General features: G+C 30.4%; 1 protein-coding gene across 3 annotated transcripts; it reads left to right on the forward strand.

The window, feature by feature from the left end:
• The first annotated feature begins 431 nt into the window (after positions 1–431).
• On the forward strand, positions 432–19,602 carry LOC126738176 (P-granule-associated novel protein 1-like). 3 transcript variants are annotated; one of them, XM_050443379.1, is made up of 4 exons: positions 432–570; positions 765–987; positions 1,503–1,653; positions 18,964–19,602. In XM_050443379.1, coding segments are annotated over exons 1-4 (468 nt in total). In that variant the 5' UTR covers positions 432–568; the 3' UTR covers positions 19,056–19,602. The 3 variants fall into 3 exon arrangements, with proteins under 3 accessions (XP_050299336.1, XP_050299335.1, XP_050299334.1); XM_050443378.1 differs by lacking the exon at positions 18,964–19,602 and adding an exon at positions 2,053–2,538; XM_050443377.1 differs by lacking the exon at positions 18,964–19,602 and having other exon boundaries at positions 1,503–2,538.
• Positions 19,603–19,815: the final 213 nt, after the last annotated feature.

Genomic DNA, 19,815 nt, shown 5'->3' on the forward strand with positions numbered 1-19,815 from the left:
TTTGCCCCTTTCGCGATACGGTCTTTCACCACCTTCAAATTTAACTATCTCGTTCTATGAAAGCGTTAGATATACTTTCAAACTCCCCTCTTTATCTCACCCGGATCAGGATTTAGATGGGATTTTAATGCTCTATTTGATTTATTTTATAGTTTTGTTGAAGATTTGTGCAATAGATTTTTTGAACGCCAAAAATCGCTACTATATACCTAGTGTAATTTTTTTATTTTTGTTGAGACGGTTTCAATAAAGCAATTTAGTAAAAAACTATAAAGCTTATATTTTTCTTGGATAAAAATATCCACAATGATTTTTGTACTCCAGAGAATTTTCCAATTATTGTAATGGTTTATATAAAATTTCAAAATGTTCTTAGCTGTAGCATCTTGTAAATATAAGAGTAAAATGATAAGAATATTTTAATATTTAGTAAGCAATCTATATTGATAAAATTGTTTATCTAAATAAAGAAATGTGGTCACCGTCTTATCTTTCTTTAAAGAGTTAATAGTTATATTCGGTTTTGTTATAGACTTTGTTGTGTTTAGCTGTAGACTAAATAATTAAAATGTGAGTATGAACAATATGATCCTTTTGTAAACTATATAAGTATAAATTCACAAAAGTATATAACAAATTTTGATCTTGGTTATTAAAATATATTAAAATGTAAAATATTTATCTTTAGAGACTAAGTAGATAAAACAATTTTAATTTATGTTAAACTAACGACATGCATATGTATAATTTTATAAAATTTTTAGGATTAGGATAGTGCTGGTTATATTATGTCTAAATATCTATACCTTTGCCTACCATATCAGCAAAATATCTACTGATCTGCTAGTTAGTGATATAATTTTGTTACAAAATGAAGCCTTACCAGCAGAGAACATAAAGAAAATTAATAAGGCTAAGATTACTGAGATTTTATTAAAAAACTGCTCTGGAGTTATTGACCAAGAAACCTTTAAGCATTATCCCAAGGTAAATATAGCCTTTAGTAAATAGATACCTATATTTTTTGCTTAGTAAATAATATTTCATTTAGGCTTTAAAAAATACATATTTATGTTTTTTCAATAAAATCTGTTTTGCAGTTCTTAAACTTACATTTAGATTTACTAGTTTACTTAAAACTATTTCTGAAGTAAGTAATACGATTTTTAGCTCTCAAAAATAACCTCCAAAATGAAGTGGAGCCGAACGATTTTCAGATTTATTCGTTGAAAGAATAGTATTTTTACTTTTGGATATTCAAATAATTTAAGTAGATTTTGTAGTTTTATAAAGTTTAATCAATATATTAGTAGTTTGATCAATTTTATAAAGTGCTAATGTATTTTATCTAAGCCCAAAAATCTTTTATGAAATATTTTAAAAATATACACCTTATAGATATAAGGAATAAGGATAATAAGATTTTTTTTTCTAATTAAAAGAATTATTTAGATAATTCAGGTCTTATTCGATTAATTTACTTTTTTTTATGTTTTTTTCAGCTTCAAAAATTAACTCTATTAAAGTCAAATATTGAAGAAATCAACACACCTTTACCTCTTTCATCGCTAGTAGCTCTAGGCTCGCATTTGCCTAATTTAAATGATGATCTTCAACAGAAATTATCCAAAGTTCAAGCTGTTTTGCTCATAGGTAACAAAGATTTTGAAATTAATGTTCAGTCATTAAAAAAATTTAAGCATCTTGAGAACTTTTTTGTCTCTCAAGCTAATTTTAGTGAAGAATGTGTTACAAAAGATTGGTTTAGGGAAATGAATAGTTTGGAAGGGCTAGTACTTAGTGATGTTAATTTAATTTGTTTAGCAGAGGATGCGTTTGATAGTTTAGGAAGGTTAAGGTTTCTTGACTTAAGTTATAATCACCTGCAAAACCTAGAGAAAAAAATTTTTAAAAAACTAACAAAATTGGAAAAATTAGCATTATTTGAAAACCATATAGACCATCTGGATCTTAGTGTCTTAGCAAGTCAAAAAAATCATCTCACAAAACTTGGTATTTCCTGGCATGTAATAAAAAATAGTGGTATTACAGCTGAACAATTGCTACGGGCTTTACCAAAATTAAGTCTGATTGACTTTGGAAAAATTGAAATGCCCAATGATTTTGAAGCTGGAGAATTTTGTGCTGTTTTAAGGCAAAATGGAGCAAGCTGCGGCTACGAAGCAGAATTTGGGACTGCGAAAAACTTGGGATATTCATATGTAGGTTATACTCATTGTGATAAATTGTGATATATCTCAAGGAATTACAAGAAAATGTCTAGATAATTATTAGATATTAGAAATATTAAATTACTTTAATTTTTTTAAGTTTTAACAACACTAGGTACTTGACTTTATGCATTTTTATATTTTAAGGGGATGCAAATAACTATAAGTAATTATATATATAAATATATATATATATATATATATATATATATTCATATATATATTTATGAATATTTTCTATTTATTATATTATTTATTATATATGTATGTATAAATTCTAAGTAAATAAAAACCTTGAATAAATTAATGGTCTGCATTATTATTTTTATTGTATTTAACTTGTCTTAATATTAGCGATAGTACAGCAATATCATATTGTAAAAGAACTAAAGAATACACTACTGTCAGGATTACAAATTGCAATATATTGTAATGGGTTCAGGTCCAGGGTGGCACCTTTTGTACTACGATCAACATAGTGCTTGCTCTGTCCCTATCTATATTGTGTGTCCCCTGTCCCTATCTATTAAATACTTTTGCAAACAGGATCAGCTTCTTCAGTACGAGGGTCAGCAGATCCTCTTCACTCAGCGAATATGTGTGTAAGATTCTGTATCTCTTGTGACCTAGTTCCCCACAATATGTAAGCAAGTATTTCATCGGCTCCTTTACCTTAAAGAACAAAAGATGGTGTCGGTCCCCTCAGCTCCTTTTTTTGCGTAGATTTCCGCCATCTTATTCCGTGTCTCTCATGTCCTGGTACCCAGGTCAGAGTAATCTAATGCCAGGCCAATAAACCTGCTGTGGAATCCAAGTAGTAATTTGGATTTGTATGTGTCACCACGTAGAGCCTTAAGGCTATCCGAGAATATCTTAGCATCTTATAATTTCCCTGTATTGGGAAAAGGACAAAGTAGGATTTTCACAGTCTCCTATAGTTCGGTTTGAAAAATTGTATCTGTGCTCAGTGTTATTTTACCAATCACAACTCCTTGCATTTTGGATCCATGTGTACCATAATTATTCATCCCGAAATCTCGTCGGATTGTGCACCATTTTTTCCTTGTAGGGAAGAGGATCCTTTATTTCTTATAGAAACAATTTACAGGGTCCATATGGTCGGCCGCCTGAGACATATCAAGTATATCCTAGATTCCCTTCAGGATTGACAGACCAGTTAGGTTACCCTCCATCAGGCTTTATTCCTTAAGACTTATTCAAAGACTTAGACTATAATCAAAATAAGCAAGTGCCAAGAGTTTTGAAATTTTTAAAGAAATATTTAATATTATAACATAGCGTATGAGGTTTATAATTTTCATCTTTATTAATGGGCGTTACTTGATTCAGTACTGCATGTCATTGACTCCGGTGACTACGATGATCCTGCTGGAGATTGAAATTATTCTTTTTTCACCTTAAAGTGAGTACTCATAAAGTATTTGCAAGCGCTTTGGCAGATGGTCGAATACTTTTTAAGGATTTCAGACTTAGTCAAAGTTTATCGCCGAAGACAACTTTTGTCGAGCTTTTTCTATCGAGGCTTATGGATAGAAGAATAATATAAATTTGTCTTATGATTCGAAGCTTTGCTGTGACACTCAAATTACAAGACATGAAAAACAAACCCAAAAATTAAAACATGACATGTTTACATGAAAAGCAATTATTATGATGACATCATAAAGAAAAAAAAGTCTTTGCGCTCATCCCTGCCCGCTATGATTTTAAATCTGTTTTAAAATGAGGTTAAACTATTTCGATAGACTGAGGATAAAAGGATATTGTATGATGCATCTTGCATACTTATTGAAATACTTGTACTCAAGGTTTCTGCCTTGGTCCAAATATTTTTCTCTGGCGATACCAAGTCAACATCACCAGTTCTGTAACAGCACTTTAGCCACTAAGTTGCTGCTTAATTTGAAAAAGGATATATACTGAAGTAATACTTGGGCTATTTACTGAAGTAGTCGATAACAACAAAAACATGTCGTTTTCTGCGGCTTCTAGTAGGAAAATATCCCGTTACATTGATAGGAATTCGTTTCAAGAATATACCAACAGCACCAGAGTTTAATATTTTGTATAACCAATAACTTTTGTTCGGATAATCACTCTGTTTATTGTATCAATTCATTTTTAAGACATTTTAAGTGTTCAATACAGACAAGTTTCATTACAAGGTCTTAATACAATATTGGTATTTCAGTGATATTCGCCTTTTCTAAAATTCAATTGTAAAGCTACATTCTTGTGAACAACATAGCCACCTTACTATTCGTTGTTCTGAAACTTTTAATTCAGAGAAGTATGGCCAGAACGAGTCAGAATCATCCTAATAATGAATCGTAGGCCGAATATAAGTATTTAATAACATTTACTGCTGCAATTATCTCTCACCTGCTCATAGAACAGCTTCTTTCTGCTTTTCATAGCATTTTACTGAAAAATGCTCGCTCGCCCTTTCTAAATTTCTGCAAAAGGACGGTTCTTATTCTATATCTAAATAAATAGGTTCTGTACCCAAGTAAATGTGGGTCCCCGAATTGCATAGGTTAAAATTGGAGATGTGCATAATGCCCTTTTTAGTTCATGGAACCCTTCTTCAAAGAATGTAAGGGTGCTCTTAGAAAAACACTGGGAGCAATAGAAGCATTAGAATACTTTAATAATGTTTTCCAAAAATACAATGATGACGAAAATCATAGAAATCCAGAGGAACCTGATATTATTTATAATGTTTGTGAAACTGTTGAGGAAGTTCCAGATCTAACTGATTAATTTTTAACTCTTATTTCTTTAACTAACCAATGCTATTTCTTCAATATATGAGTTTTTTTGCAAAAATATAAATCACACTTTAATGAACTCACATGTGCATGTTTCAAATACCGATAAATTCATAGGTCAAAATCAAAATCCGATTAATCTGTTTAATTTACTATAATGTTGACTTACTTGGTTACTTTGGTTAAATTTGCCGCAGGTTAGCGTTTTCGTGGTTTCCATAATAGGAAGTCAGTCGAATAAAGTAAATGTCTCGAGCTTCACCCGTCGGCGGCTTTTGCACTCTGTAAAAGACATCGTTGGTGGCTTCTAGAACTCTATATAGCTAAGGATGTTTGAAGTTTTGGTGGCAAACTGTTTCGCTTCTGAAGGCTATAAAGACAAACGAAGTTATCGTTGTTATATCTCTGGTCTTTGGCATTGAATATGCGTGCTTTAGCCCATAGTTGACATCTTGAATGGAAACGCGCACTTATTTATGACTGACATAAGTTTTTTTACGCAGCTCACAGATGTCGTCTTCCCTGGCACCACTAGTTCCTGGCAGACAAACAAACTTCAGATCGCATAGGAGACAGTTCTTTTCTTCTCGCTATTCGAGCCGTAAACTCTCCTGCGCTTTCATGGCTGGCCAATCTGGACAAAATGGATGCATACCACATAGGCCGGCAGGAGCGTAGTGTGTATTATACAGTCTAAATGGCATTACGTTCAATTGCCATAATTTAGCACCCACAAGGTTTAGCAACCGCACTGGGACAAGCATCTTCCGTATTTATTTTGTGCTGGACTACGTTGGTCTTTCCTTTCTTCCCACTACTAAAAACAACTCCGGTATCAATATCTATGGATCAACTGCTTTAGCTTTCTTCTTTGGAATGGCCTGTCGATTGATTTCTACAGTCATAACTCTTCGAAGTATTAATTAAAGTGCAGAGTAGCAGTATACTAATTCGGTGCCCTCCTTTAATAACACAGGATTATAATTGACATTTATTACCCTCACAGAAACATTATAAGTAAAGCCTAACAATTGAAATTCAAGTTGAAATCTATAATATACTTTGTTATAAGGGTCTTTCTGACTGCTATCCTTCGACAAACTTGTTATGCATTGCATGTTCAAACATAAATATTGCACCATTTAAGGTCTTGCCATCAACGGAGCCACCCAAAACGAGTCTCAATCTCAGCTACTATCACAGAACATTTAAATGTGGCTGATCGTATGGTGAACATCGTGATGTCTGTTTGACCATAGATTTAATATCCGGTCTGAACTTTCGTTCAGAACTCCCGTCGCTGTTTGTAGACACCATTTTGATTGTCGATATAACAGCTGCAAATTTGACTGTATCTCGTCTTCACCTAAATAAAATCTTAAATGAGTTGAAATACTAAAAACTAAACAAGTATGAAAATAAATAACATTTTTATATTTTTAGACCTATAATAATATTATTATATACATGTTTAACTAATATTTATGTATTTGTAAAGATAAAATTAAAAAATTATAATTTAAGCAAACTTAAACAAAAAAATGATTTTCTTCTTATTAATTCAGTATTGCTAACTTTAAGTAATTTAAATTTTTTTTCCGATTAAATAAGTTAAATGCATATAATAATTAATAATCAGCTTATCTACGATTTTTTTGATAAAAGTTTATCTTATAAATTCACAAAATATAACATTAATTAAGGGTTTTACAACTTTCTTATTATCTATTTTAATCAATGAGTAAGTTTGTATTTACTTGAGGAAAAGATTGTAATTTTTTGCTTCAATAAAATAATAATCTCAATATATCTTATATTCTATTACAGTTATACTTATTATTATAGGAGACCTTATAATTTTGGACAATATAGGACTGTTATTCGCTTTTCTCTAAAATAAGGTACCAATATTTTTGTTTTTCATTTTATAAAGATCTGCATAAAGACATTGTACATGTTGTTAGTTTTGCCAATCTTCGAATATGGGTCCATTATTTGATCCCATCAGTACAGTATCTGGGTGGCTATGCTTGAAGGCGTTTAAAGAAAGTTTTTGAAATGCATGTATTTTAGAAAAATCTATTAATATTTGCTATAGTAAGAGAAGAATTATAATATTTTTGTGTACTCTTTTCAAAACACTGAAAAACAGTCCATTGTCCTGAAATTATTAGTCAGTTAGTTACCTTTTGTTTTTTTATCTGGCTTATTCACGAACTAACCTTTATAGGAATTCTTCCATTTATAAACTTTGTGAATATTTTAACTTATATGCTTCCAATATTGTCAATATCGGAAGCATATTTTAGTATTTAGTCAACTAGTCTGAATCAGTTTAAAAAAATAATACTAAATAAATTAGAACAGAAGTGAACTGGTCAGTGATGTGTTGGGTGTTTGTTATTGTATTATTATTTATTACAGTACTTTTTGCTATATTAAGTTATGTTAATTATGTAGGTACATATTATGTTAAGTTAGTACCTGTTAGTGGCCTTGTAGCTGTTGATACTGGTAAAATAAATAAAATAAAATAAAATGAATAACTTGCTTAGACCAGTTATTAACCATCTACAATTAACATATTAACTTCTACAATTGGGTTGCAACATTTTTTTTCAGTTTTGTTGTTTGCTTTATGAAACAAAATGAAATGTGTAGTTTAAGAAAATCCCAAGGTTTTTTTTTAAAAGATCTATTTGCTTCAGTCATTAGCAATATTTTATCATATCTAAATAATAGACAAACAAGAGGTTTATTCATACAATAATTATCGCTTATTGGAATAACAACAAATAATGCGATAAGACAATGACTTGCTATTTTTTTAAATTTTTATTACTTATAAAAAGGATATACCGGGTGGTGCGTCGCCGAGCGGAACATAGGAAGTCCTATGTAAATTTTAAGGGGGTCAATTATTGGCTTCCCTGTACATTTTACAGAAAAAATGTAAGATGACTTTTTGAAGAGACCAATCTGGAAAACCCTCATACAAATTTTCAAAAAATGTTAATAAGCGAATCTTGAATTATTCAATTAAATCTAATTGCAAAATTACCAAATTTTCGGTTCAGGTAAAACCAGACACCAGCCACCATCAAACAATTTGTTATAAGGCTTTCTCAACTCTGGCGTACAGCCGAATACAAGAAATGTTTTTTTTTTCGTTTTATCAATCTCACAACCATACATTCAAAGTAAGACACGTTAACGTTACTTTTTTATCTAAACTTTTATTTAATATAACGATGAAGTTAAACCAATAACAATTATTATTTTCGATTATTAAAAAAATAATTTTATCATATATATAATAGCAGTATCTTAAATATTTTCAATTTATTTTCCCATCCAGCCTATCTGGTCCATTTCAACCATTAAACCTATTGTTAGTAAATTCGAGTCCAAAGACATTGCAATAAATAATTGTAAATGGTTAACTCAGAAGATTAAAAATAGATCCGAAAAAAGAGAGAATACAACTCTTAATATTTGACTGTGTTGAAGTGTGGAAAAATAAAATAAAATAAAATAAAATACAATAACTTATTTTCTAAAAATAATAGAGAATTACATATAAACATCAATTGATCAAATATTCAAACAACCCCCCGTTGAAAGCTAAACAATATCCTAACTGATCATAAAATTCATTTCTAACGTTACTAAGTTGATGAATTTTATTACATTCGTACGAAATAGCGTTTTGTAACTGGCTTAGATTCTCAAATTTTACACTTTTATAAATAACACTTTTTAAATGACCCCACAAAAAGAAGTCATTCGGTGAAAGATCACCTGGCTGGCCAAAGTATCCGGTACCGTGGACCAATAATATTGCCGTTAAAAGCATTTTCTAAGCACTCTCTAACCATACGGGCATTATGGGCCGGGCAACCATCCATTTGATACCAGATCATTTGATCTTCCTGAATAACTTCTTCCAAGGCGGGTCCAATTTGATTTTGAAATAAGTCCAAATAGGTTTCAGCTGTTAGGTTATAGTCCAATGATATGGTGTCCGATAATTCATACGAATACATTTGTTTTTAAATACCGGCAATTCTGAACATTTGGTTCATTGTTGAGGGTAAATGTACAATCATCGGTCAAACAAATATTTCTTTAAAGTGCGCAATACCGTTGTACCTCTTGCCCAAGAAACCTCGTACTAACTTACTTATTGACAATACATTTAATAGTTGAAATGGACGGAATAAGATTGGTGGCGAAAAACTAAAAACATTTCAGATACTGCTCTAAAACTGTTTCCCGCATAATGCCACTTAATTATGGCTATTTTTTCGTCGATTAAATAATTCATACTTGTTTTCAAATATCGACTGTCTTACTGAAATATTGACACTTTTCCTTACGTCAGTGACAATATTCATTTTACTGGTGCCCGTTTGGTTTTACCTGAACCGAAAATTCGCTAATTTTGCAATTACATTTAATTGAATAATTCAAGATTCGCTTATTAAAATTTTGTGAAACTTTGCACAAGGGTTTGCCAGATTGATCTCTTCAAAAAATTATCTAACATTTTTTCTATAAAATGTACAGGGAAGCCAATAATTGAACTCCTTAAAATTTACATGGGTTTTCCTAAATTAACAATTATAAATATGTTAGATATATACATTTATATCTATATAAATAAATTGTATAAAAGTTAACAAAATATATACATATATTCAGAAATTTTAAATATCAAACTGCATATCTACATCTTGATTCCTATTAATAAATATAACCAACTGTTGATATCCTTTGCATATTACATAAAAAGAGGAAAAATACTCAATAGAAGAGTAACAACTCTTCTCTACAAGGAAACCCCTGACTGGGTGTTAATTATAATAAACATCAATATATTATTCCTTTAAAATCCTAAGTTACCTATGGTACAATTAAGGTACATTTTAGGTACAATTTATCACCTAGTGTTATCTATTGATCAACTACGAAAAATCGGCGCAAGCGCTTTTTAGTATTTTTTCACAACAAAGGTCAAAGTTATATCATCTGAAATTTGGTCCATTTTTACACTCTTGTTAAAGTTTCGCCATTGTAAGATTTATTTGTATTTAAAATTTCAGCTTAAACAGTGGTGTACCATTGCGGTTTAATAAAATTCACATTTTTTTTATAACTCTGCTATGATAGCAGAAAAAAAGTTAAATTTGGGTATAATGTTCCATGAAAATGTGAGTGCGATGATATGCGAGGATTTTATATGAGAAAAGCGACCTGGAAGTGTTCAAATTGTGATATACAAACCAGGGAGGTTGGGAATACGACAGAGGTTTTCAAACTGGACCGTACCAGAAAGCGTAGTCGAGTTGATGATTCTGGTGACCGAGACTTTGCAAACGAGATGTGCTATTCAGTGCTATTCTAAAGTTTCTACTTGAGAATAGCACAAAGGAGTTAAATATAAAAGTAGACTTACTATTGGAGAAAATAAAGATCTGAAGGCTGAAATTGCTAGTTTGAAAGAAAACAAAGTAACATCAACTGCCGTGGTACATCAGGGTGCATAAAGTACAAATAATACATCAGGGAACGTGTTATCATATCCAAAATCTCTTGCAGGAAACAATGATAATAGGGTCCTGGTGAGTTTAAATTAAACCAAAACGTCCAGATAGAGATGCCACGCAGGTTAAGGAGGATATTAAAAAAAAGTTAATCCCACAGATATCGGAGCGGGCTTGTCAAAGGGAACACCCACAAAAAATGGTGGTATAATTCTGAAATGTGGCAACAAAAAGGAACTGAAAAGTATTTAAACTCAGGTACAGGAAAAAATGGGCGATCAATATAGTGTAGATGTTTCAAAAGTTTTGGAGCATCGAACTAAAGTTGTTGAAATAAGTATATGTGAGCATACCTTAACAGAGAATGAAGTTATTTCTAAAATTGAATGCCAAAATATATTAAATTGTACCTCCGAAACGAAAATTAAAGTTACCAGGAAATCAAAGGTTAATAATTGTCAGTTTACTATGGTGCTGGAACTTGATGCTACCACTTATGGAATTTTTATTGAAAGAAGGCGTATGAATATTAGGTGGAACAGATGTCTGGTGTTCAACTATTATGGTATAAAAAGATGCTTTAGGTGTTGCCATTATGGACATATTCTTAAGGATTATAAGGAGAATAGAGTTGTTTCTAAGTTTGGTGGTGACCATGATTTTAAAGAGTGTATAGTCGATATTGTCAAATGTGCAAATTGTGTAATGTTCAAATAAAAATATGGTCTAAAGTTTAGATGTTAGTCATGTTAGTTGGGATGTAAGTAAATGTCAGTCATATAAAAGAATCGAGGACATTCAAAGGAATAAATACATAAGATAGCAATTAAATTCAAATATTGTTTTAAGCTCTAGTATAATTTATTTTAATTGCCAGGGGTATCTAAATAACAAAGACTACATTATTTCATTAATAAATGATAGTATTTTTGAGTGACACTCACGTATCTCTCGAAATTGATTTGTGTGAACATGATATAGATGGTTATAAATTAGAACAATCCACTAGCACTAACAATAGAACAGGAGGAGTTATAGCTTTAGTCAGATGGGATGTCAAGTATAAAATAAGGCCCATATAATGTACTGATGTTGGGTAATGTAATGTAATTATGTGTAGTTGTTGGCACTTGGATTGTCTTTGTCCAGTATTAAATACCTTTGTCCTGCATTATACCACCCACTACAAAATAGACTAGATTCGTTGAATTTTTTAAAGAATATCTTGATCAAGTTACTAGTTTCAATGGTACCAATATTATCATGGGAGAATTTAATATCGATTTATTGAAAAACACCTTTTATGAAAGTAAAATATTGAATAATATATACACGAATAGATTTACACAAATAATAAAAGAGCTCACTAGAATAGTCCCAAGAAGCCAAACATTAATTGAGTTTATAGTCACAAATGTTAAACATCTCTAACACAAAGTATATTTGACACCTAAAATAAGTGACCACTCCATTTTGTCAGTAACTTTTAGTAAACAAAAAGAACAACCTGTCGATAATATAACATATCAACGGTCTTATAAAAACTACGTTTGTGATAAATTACAAGAGATTTAGACAAGAATTATAAGATATCAAAAACGTCATGGACAATATGTGTCCTAGGATCAAAATAGTTCAAAAACAAAAATTTCTTAACAAAAACTGGACTACCCATGAGATAAAGGAATAGTTTTGTAAATAAAATCAGATGGGAGAAGAAAAAATATTTTCAGGAGACCGTTGATGCACATAGAAACAACCCAAAAGAACTGTGGAAAAACCTTAAAACTCTTTTATCAAGAAAAAATCAAACGATGCCAGACGAAATAAAGTTTAAGGTGGCAACAGTAAAGTAAAAAGCAGAAATTGAGAATAAATTTAACGAATATTTTGTTAGTAGCATTGCTAGTATTATCCAAAATATTCCACACCCAGCAACAGTTATAGATCCTAATTTGAGAACTTCCAACGACAATAAAGATTTTTCTAAATTTGAAATAATATATATGGAAAAATGAAAAGCATTCTTAAAAGTTCAAAAAAAGGTTGGAGGTGGTGAGAGTGGAATATCGAAACAGGTTCTATGTGACGTCGCATATATTGTTGGTGAACGTATCTTACATGTGATTAATACATCTCTTAGTACTGGCATCTTTCCTGAATCATGGAAGTTATCAACAGTGATTCCTGTTGCCAAAGTGTCAAATACAAAAAATCACGATGAGTTTAGACTAATAAACACAGTACCCATTTATGAAAAGTTGCTAGAATCATGTGTAAAGGAGCAGCTTCTTGATTTTTGCACTAAGAATAAATTGATAATACCAAATCATTTGGGTTTTCAGGGGTCTCACTCATGTGAATCAGTTATTGTTGGTTTAAATGATGATTTTCTCAGGGCCATTGATACTGGTGAAATGGTTTTGGTGGTATTCCTAGATTTCAGAAGAGCCTTTAAAATTATAAATAGAGATATTTTAATTAACAAGTTGAAACAGTTAGGAATTAGGAGGAGTGTTTTAGACTGGCTAAAATCCTATTTTTGTAATAGGGTCCAACGAGTAAAATATAAAAATGTTATGTCAGAAATTCTTAATGTTTCATATGGTGTTCCCCAGGGAACGGTCTTAGGTCCACTAATTCATTGTTTATATTAGCGATAAGGTACATGCAATAAAAAAGTATAAAATAAGTTTATTTGCAGGTGACACTATTTTGTATGTAGTAGGAAAGAACCTGCATGAGATGCAGGCATACATCAATGGTTACCTTTGTAATTTATTCGAATCGATCTGTATAAATAAATTAAGCTTAAATACAAACAAGTCTAAATTTTGCGTCGTTGCAAAGAAATCAAAAACTTATCAAGCTGTCCTGAATAATGTGCGAATTATTGTAAATAGGGAAAAAAATTTTTTATGAAAAAGAGAATAAGTATCTGAAAAAAAATCATAAAATTCTATACTCATGCAGACTACATCATAAAAAAAAATTTGAAACAAAGATTTCTGACACTAATCTAAAAATTTATCTATGCAAACAAAATTACAGCTATACAACGCCCTTGCACTTCCCTATTTAAAATTCTATCCTGCGCTGCTGTTTGGTTTGCCTTAGTATAAATTGGACCAACTGGAAATGAAACAAAACAGAGCCATGAGATTAGTATTGAAATGTGATCGTTGAATCTGTTGAGTCTATCTTAAATCTCCTAAATAAGTTATCTCGAAACCAAAGAATTATGTTTAATGTGTACTTGTTTATCTTTAAAATAAAGAAACGTTTACTACCCGAATATATTTGTCAAAAATTAAGAGTATTCGCAGATGTACATGAATACGGCACAAGAAATCGTACAGATTTTATTCTGGTAGATGTCGAACCAGTCTCACATACATGCATAAATGCTCAATACTGTTTTATTCAAGGGCTTAATTGAGTTTAATATGCTACCCAATGACATCAAACGTTGTGATAATTTGAACCAGTTCAAGCGGCACCTAAGAGGATTTGTTTTAAATAAATGTTGAAATATTGTGAAATTTATTTTATTCTTGTCTTCGACAGTTTTGTTGTAATATTTTTTATCCGTTGTATATGTAAAATCTTTACTCCCATTTTAAGCTCACAATTTTATCTTTACCATTTTATATTTACAATTTTAACTTCACTATTTTATATTAGCAATTAAATTTAATTTTAATCTTGGAATTGTATTTACAATTTTAAATTTTTTTATCTTTACCATTTTTAATTTAGTATAGGTTAGTTTTTATCACTTTTTAGTGTTTAGTTTTTCGTGCTTCTCAATGTTTTTGTATTTTTTTCTCCTTGCAACCTTATGCATTTTGTAGTTTGTATATTTTGTATACTTTTTTTGATACCAGTTTTTTGTATGTAGCCATTATGCTAAATAGACATTATTATTAAGATAAAAAAATTAAAAACTTAATTATTGGAAAAATATAGCGTGGTAATTTAATACTTTTTCTACTAAAGAAAATTAAATTTAAAATTGGCAATTGTTTTAACATTTTATTTCTTAACCAAATTTTAAAAATGCACATAATTGACCTAAAGTTGCCAAATCTAATAATGGACGATTAAGTGTGTCAATTTTATCTTTTTCAAAGCAGAGATTTTTCGAAAAAACGTCAAAAGTGTGTGAAATTCTAAATAGATACGAAGAACAACTATTTACTAAGTTAAAACTAGGTATTGAGCTATTGTTAAGCTGCTATAGGATGCAGTTATGTGACCCATCCATTTTTACTCTTTTTATAGTAGCGAAAATCCATTATACAAGGGTGATATGATCTGATACCAAAAAAAATCCCTTTTCCAAGAAGAATAGCTGATTTAGTGATGAGAATCCTAGAGAGTCCAGGACTCAACTCAACCACCAAGTTAAGTCAGGTGCATCAGATATCCAGGAAATAAGTCCAGGATAAATCCAAAAAGTAAATCAAAAAATGCCTAAAAGAACAAAAAGAAAATGAACCCCATAAGAAATGATCCTCTCTTAAAATATAATAAACTAAAAATATAAATCATAAGATTTACCTCGCAAATTAATGAGAATTACCCAAAAAGGAATATGGCGCACTGGTTTTGGTCTTAATTTCTGGAGGTCGTTAAACAAGAGTATAACTATTCTAACATTTAATTTCTTGAATCCCTTATCCGTGCGGTTAGAAATACAACCTCGAGTCAACTGAGAACCATCTAAAAACATAAAGTAAAAAAAAAAAAGTCTAACGAAAGACCAAATTATGTACGTTGAACTACAAAATGACTTTTGTAGTTTTAAATTCTTAAAAAAGATTTTTATTTAAGAAAGTAACAACAGCATGAAGCAACAGGGCATAACAATTTAAAGCGAATCAGCACTTTTTATGATGGTAACTAATCAAATACGCCATTAGAAATATGTACAGTAAAGAGTTTACGTTTCTTATGAATATAACTTCCACATGGATAAAAATCCCTTACTAACAGGCAGAAGAAGACATAAATGACATCAGCCATATTTATAATGGCGCAAAAAAAGTTTAAATACCCGTCTGCTGGTTCATCATTTCAGAAGAAAACTAGTAATTCTTAAACATGGAAAATAGTTTAGACTAAGGAGGGATTACTAATAACTTAAACGAGGATATGCAAAGTAAATTCGCTTTAAGTTATCTTCATAAATAGTTTTAGATTATTAGCATGCCGACCCTTCAAAGGCTTATCATTAAGGGACACACTTCAGTGTTGTCGCCATATTCACACTTCTTATTGTCTAATTTCTATAGTCTCCTATAATATTTCTGTTTATGTTTATACCTTATTTGCCGTATAATTCCCAGTGTAACAAAAAGAATTTTTGCCAAATTAAGTACAAATTATAATGATTTTTAACAACCAAATGATCCTTTTCCATTTTCACTCTAACAAAATCTCTTACCCTAGAAAGAGATTCAACTTTTAGCTCACTATTAGGATGACAGTTAAATCATCCGATTAAATCATGAAATTTATCTTTATATTTAGAACTATGTACTTTTATTTCTACTCTAGAGTTGATAAAATAAATGGTTTGACATTATTAAAACAAGTATTTAGTTTAATAACTAAATGCATGTATTAATAGCATAAGTAACTTTTTAGCATTTCAGTTGATGTCTCGTTGATTATTATCAGCCTCATTATTTGATTTACTCTGATCTCTCAAGCTAGGAGATGGATGATACTCTGGATTATATTAAATTTTCGTACTATATTTTAACTTTAATTTTGACAAATAAAAATGAGGTCCATTGTTATAATGAATTACCTTAGGAAGATCTTGGTGAAACTGAGATACAACTCTTTCCTCTAACAGCTTAATAATGATATTTGAAATAGCTTTTTTAATAGCAAAATAAGTTAAACTTACTTATTAACAGTCGGTTTAATATTCGAAAAACGCTCCCAACCTAAAACTCTCCTTAAGTTTCCTGAATAATTCCTTGAATATCCTAGGCATCCTTTCCTGATTAAATAAAAGAATGTTAGAATTTAGGAATTTTAATTTCATCTACTGATGCTGTCATGCTATTAAGTGTTGACACCAAGATACAAACCAATTGATTATTTAGAAACTCTATTCTATTAAGCATGAGCATGCTTAATAGCACAAATTATTTCTTAATTAGGGCGCTCAAATTATCCCAATCATTACCATATTTAACCATAATGTAATAAACTTTCAGACCAAATAAATCGGCCTTGCTGACTTTTCAAGATCTACTGACTTTTTTAACGTTTTGCGAGAAACTATTTAAACTGATAATTAAAAGACTTGAAAATTTCAAATTTAATTTATATACTGGTATTAATTTGAGTGGAATACAAGAAAGGAAAGCAGTATCTACTGTTAAAAGAATCATTCTGAAGATCAGGGTTAGCCCAGGCAGAACTTTTTATCTTGCATTCGTTCTCTTAAACTCCATATTAAGGATGCTAATAGTGCTTATACATCATGATATGTAATATTTCCACAAGTTTAATGAGCGCTATAAAACAAGAAAAAAAAGAAGAAAAAATTGCAGTACGCCTATGAGGTTAACACAGAAATAAATTATATTTTTTGCGAAAGGTTTCGTATTATTTGTTTTTGTATAATGAATAGTATCATTGTAGCTTCACGGTTAACCAAATTGTCGAAGGGACTGTTCGCGAAAACAGTACTTTCATCCGAATGGGTAATGATGTAAGAAAAAATTACTTAAGAGAAGTATTAACGGGATTTAGTAGCTGTTATCGAAGTATTGTCAGATAATAGTAATTGGGTTGCGAGATCTGGCCAGCCTGCTTACACGATTTATGGAGGCAAAACGTGAAATGCTAAATATTTGAATGGCTTAAAAGAAATTGGAAAGAATGCAGTTGCTGAAACTGTAACCGATTATTATATAATTATTTCTTTTTAATAATATTGTAAAGGTAGAGATAAAGCAATATTAAATTAGGAATACTTGAAATAATAAATTGTAAATAATGCTACCTAGATTATGCTGCACTTTTGTATGCAGTACAATAAATGTGACCTCTCGAAACAAATTTAGAGTGATATTAATACTATAAATATCAATGTCTACTTGTTAATAAATTATCGGTTAATGTACAAAAACAATATATAAACATTGTTCTATAAATAAATTTAATAGTGCTTTTTCATTAGATTTAATTCAATTAATATAAACATTATCCTAGTAAACGTACTTATAAACAGATAGAAGAGATAAAGTCTATCAAATACCTAGAATTAATTTTTCATAAAACTTATAATTAAAATTGCACATTATTATGATATAAATTTAAGAAAAGTTAAACTAACAATTTATCACTCATTAAAAATATAAAATTCCAAACTGCTTGACGATATACGGTGCCTTCAATTTAAAACGAATTGAAGGCACGAACCCTTAATACCTTTCTTTAAATAAAAAAAAACGTTATCACGTAACTCCTGTTATGTGATTCATTCTAAGCATAAAGCCACTAATATTTGTGGTAATAATAAATATTTTATCGAATTTAAACCTTAATATGTCAAATGGCTATTCTATACAAAGATAAAGGGCCCAATAACTGCAATTATGAAATATAAATAATGTACTTAGATTTAAAAAAAAATATTTTATTAAATCCAGATAATAATAAAGCCTATTCTAAATTCCTCAAGAGTTTGCTCGCTAATACCTTTACTTTTCCGAGCAATCTGTGACCCTCTAAATCCCGAAAAAATGACGTGTGGTAGTAATTGAAGGTAATGAAATAATTGGATCATATTTTTTATTTTATTCAAGATTATTTAACTAAAAAGATTTATTTAAACTTCTAGAAAAGACAATTTACTTTTTATATTGTCCCATTTTTGTGAAATAAAATGAATGAAAATAGTTGATACGAAATGACAATTATTTTTATTTCCAACTGCAAGGAGGTTCCTCGTATTATGCGTTGGCAGTTCCTATTATGCATTGGCAGTGGCTCAATAAGTACTTTTTACGGACTTCTTCTTCTTCTTCTTCTGTTTCGGATGTCCACCACTTGATGAACTTCTGGTCTAAGCAGCTTGGGCTATTCTAAGCATGCACCCATACAAACTTTCACAAACAACTGATTTTTGTACAAACAACAAACAGCTTTTTAATGTGTGTCCTCACGATGAAGCTATTCTGTTTTAGGGCACAACCGTGTGGAAGCTACCTCTCCATACTGCTACTCGTATTATGAATAACCAGTCTCTTTCAGTTCAAAAGTTTCAAGATTTCAATCAAAATTCACTAATTAAATATGGCCGCCACGTACCATTTCCCTCGCGTCTTCCATTAACTCTGGATTAATAGAAATCTTCGTTTACAGCGCCTAGTTCCGGTTGCAGCAACGACTTTTCCAACTGGCTAGTAGAATTCGATTTCCGCGATCGGAGTTTCCAGGCCTTTTTCCGGAGCTAACCTAGCAGCAATGCGAACACCATGACTGTCAAAACCGAATTGCTTTCTATAGACGTCGATTGGCAGATGTCATGCAGTTAAATAGGCCGCACGGTCTCGATAGTTAACTCCCTTAAATTGTTTCTCTTAGTACTCTCTTAAACTCTCACTCTTTTCATATATTTAAACAAGTTTATAAAACCCCGCCTGAAAATAGATTCGGAAGGCTCGATATATAAGACTGGGCACTCATAACTAAACACCGAACGAATCTAAATTTTTTTTGGGCTTTATAGTGAATAAAAAATTAAATTCGAATGTATGCATATGTAACAAACAAGTCAACAGTCAACTATTATGAACTTAAAAATAATAGAGAATATTATATATTATATTTTTAGTTTGCCTATGTCCAGCCTAGATTAAACTATGGCCTAACCTTCTGGGAAAGTCATATTCCATTAACTAGTAATTAGATAATTAACTAGTGCTTACCAGTGCTATATAGTATATAGTATATATATTAACTAATACTAATATAATAAATATATATTATAACATTTGTAAAGCAGAGAATTTCCGTTAACTTAATCATGACTTTTTTTTTACATGAATAGGTTAGTGAGACATAATATTGCATTATTTTATACAAACTTCAATTCATTAACAACAAATCATTAGTCAATTTCAGATAATAAGTACAAATTATCTACACAATTCTACTCTCTTTGAAATAGCTTTAGAGTTCATAAGCATCATTGTTTTAAATGCATTACTAAAT

This window comes from Anthonomus grandis, chromosome 7 (genome assembly GCF_022605725.1).
Source record: "Anthonomus grandis grandis chromosome 7, icAntGran1.3, whole genome shotgun sequence".
NCBI lineage: Eukaryota > Metazoa > Arthropoda > Insecta > Coleoptera > Curculionidae > Anthonomus > Anthonomus grandis.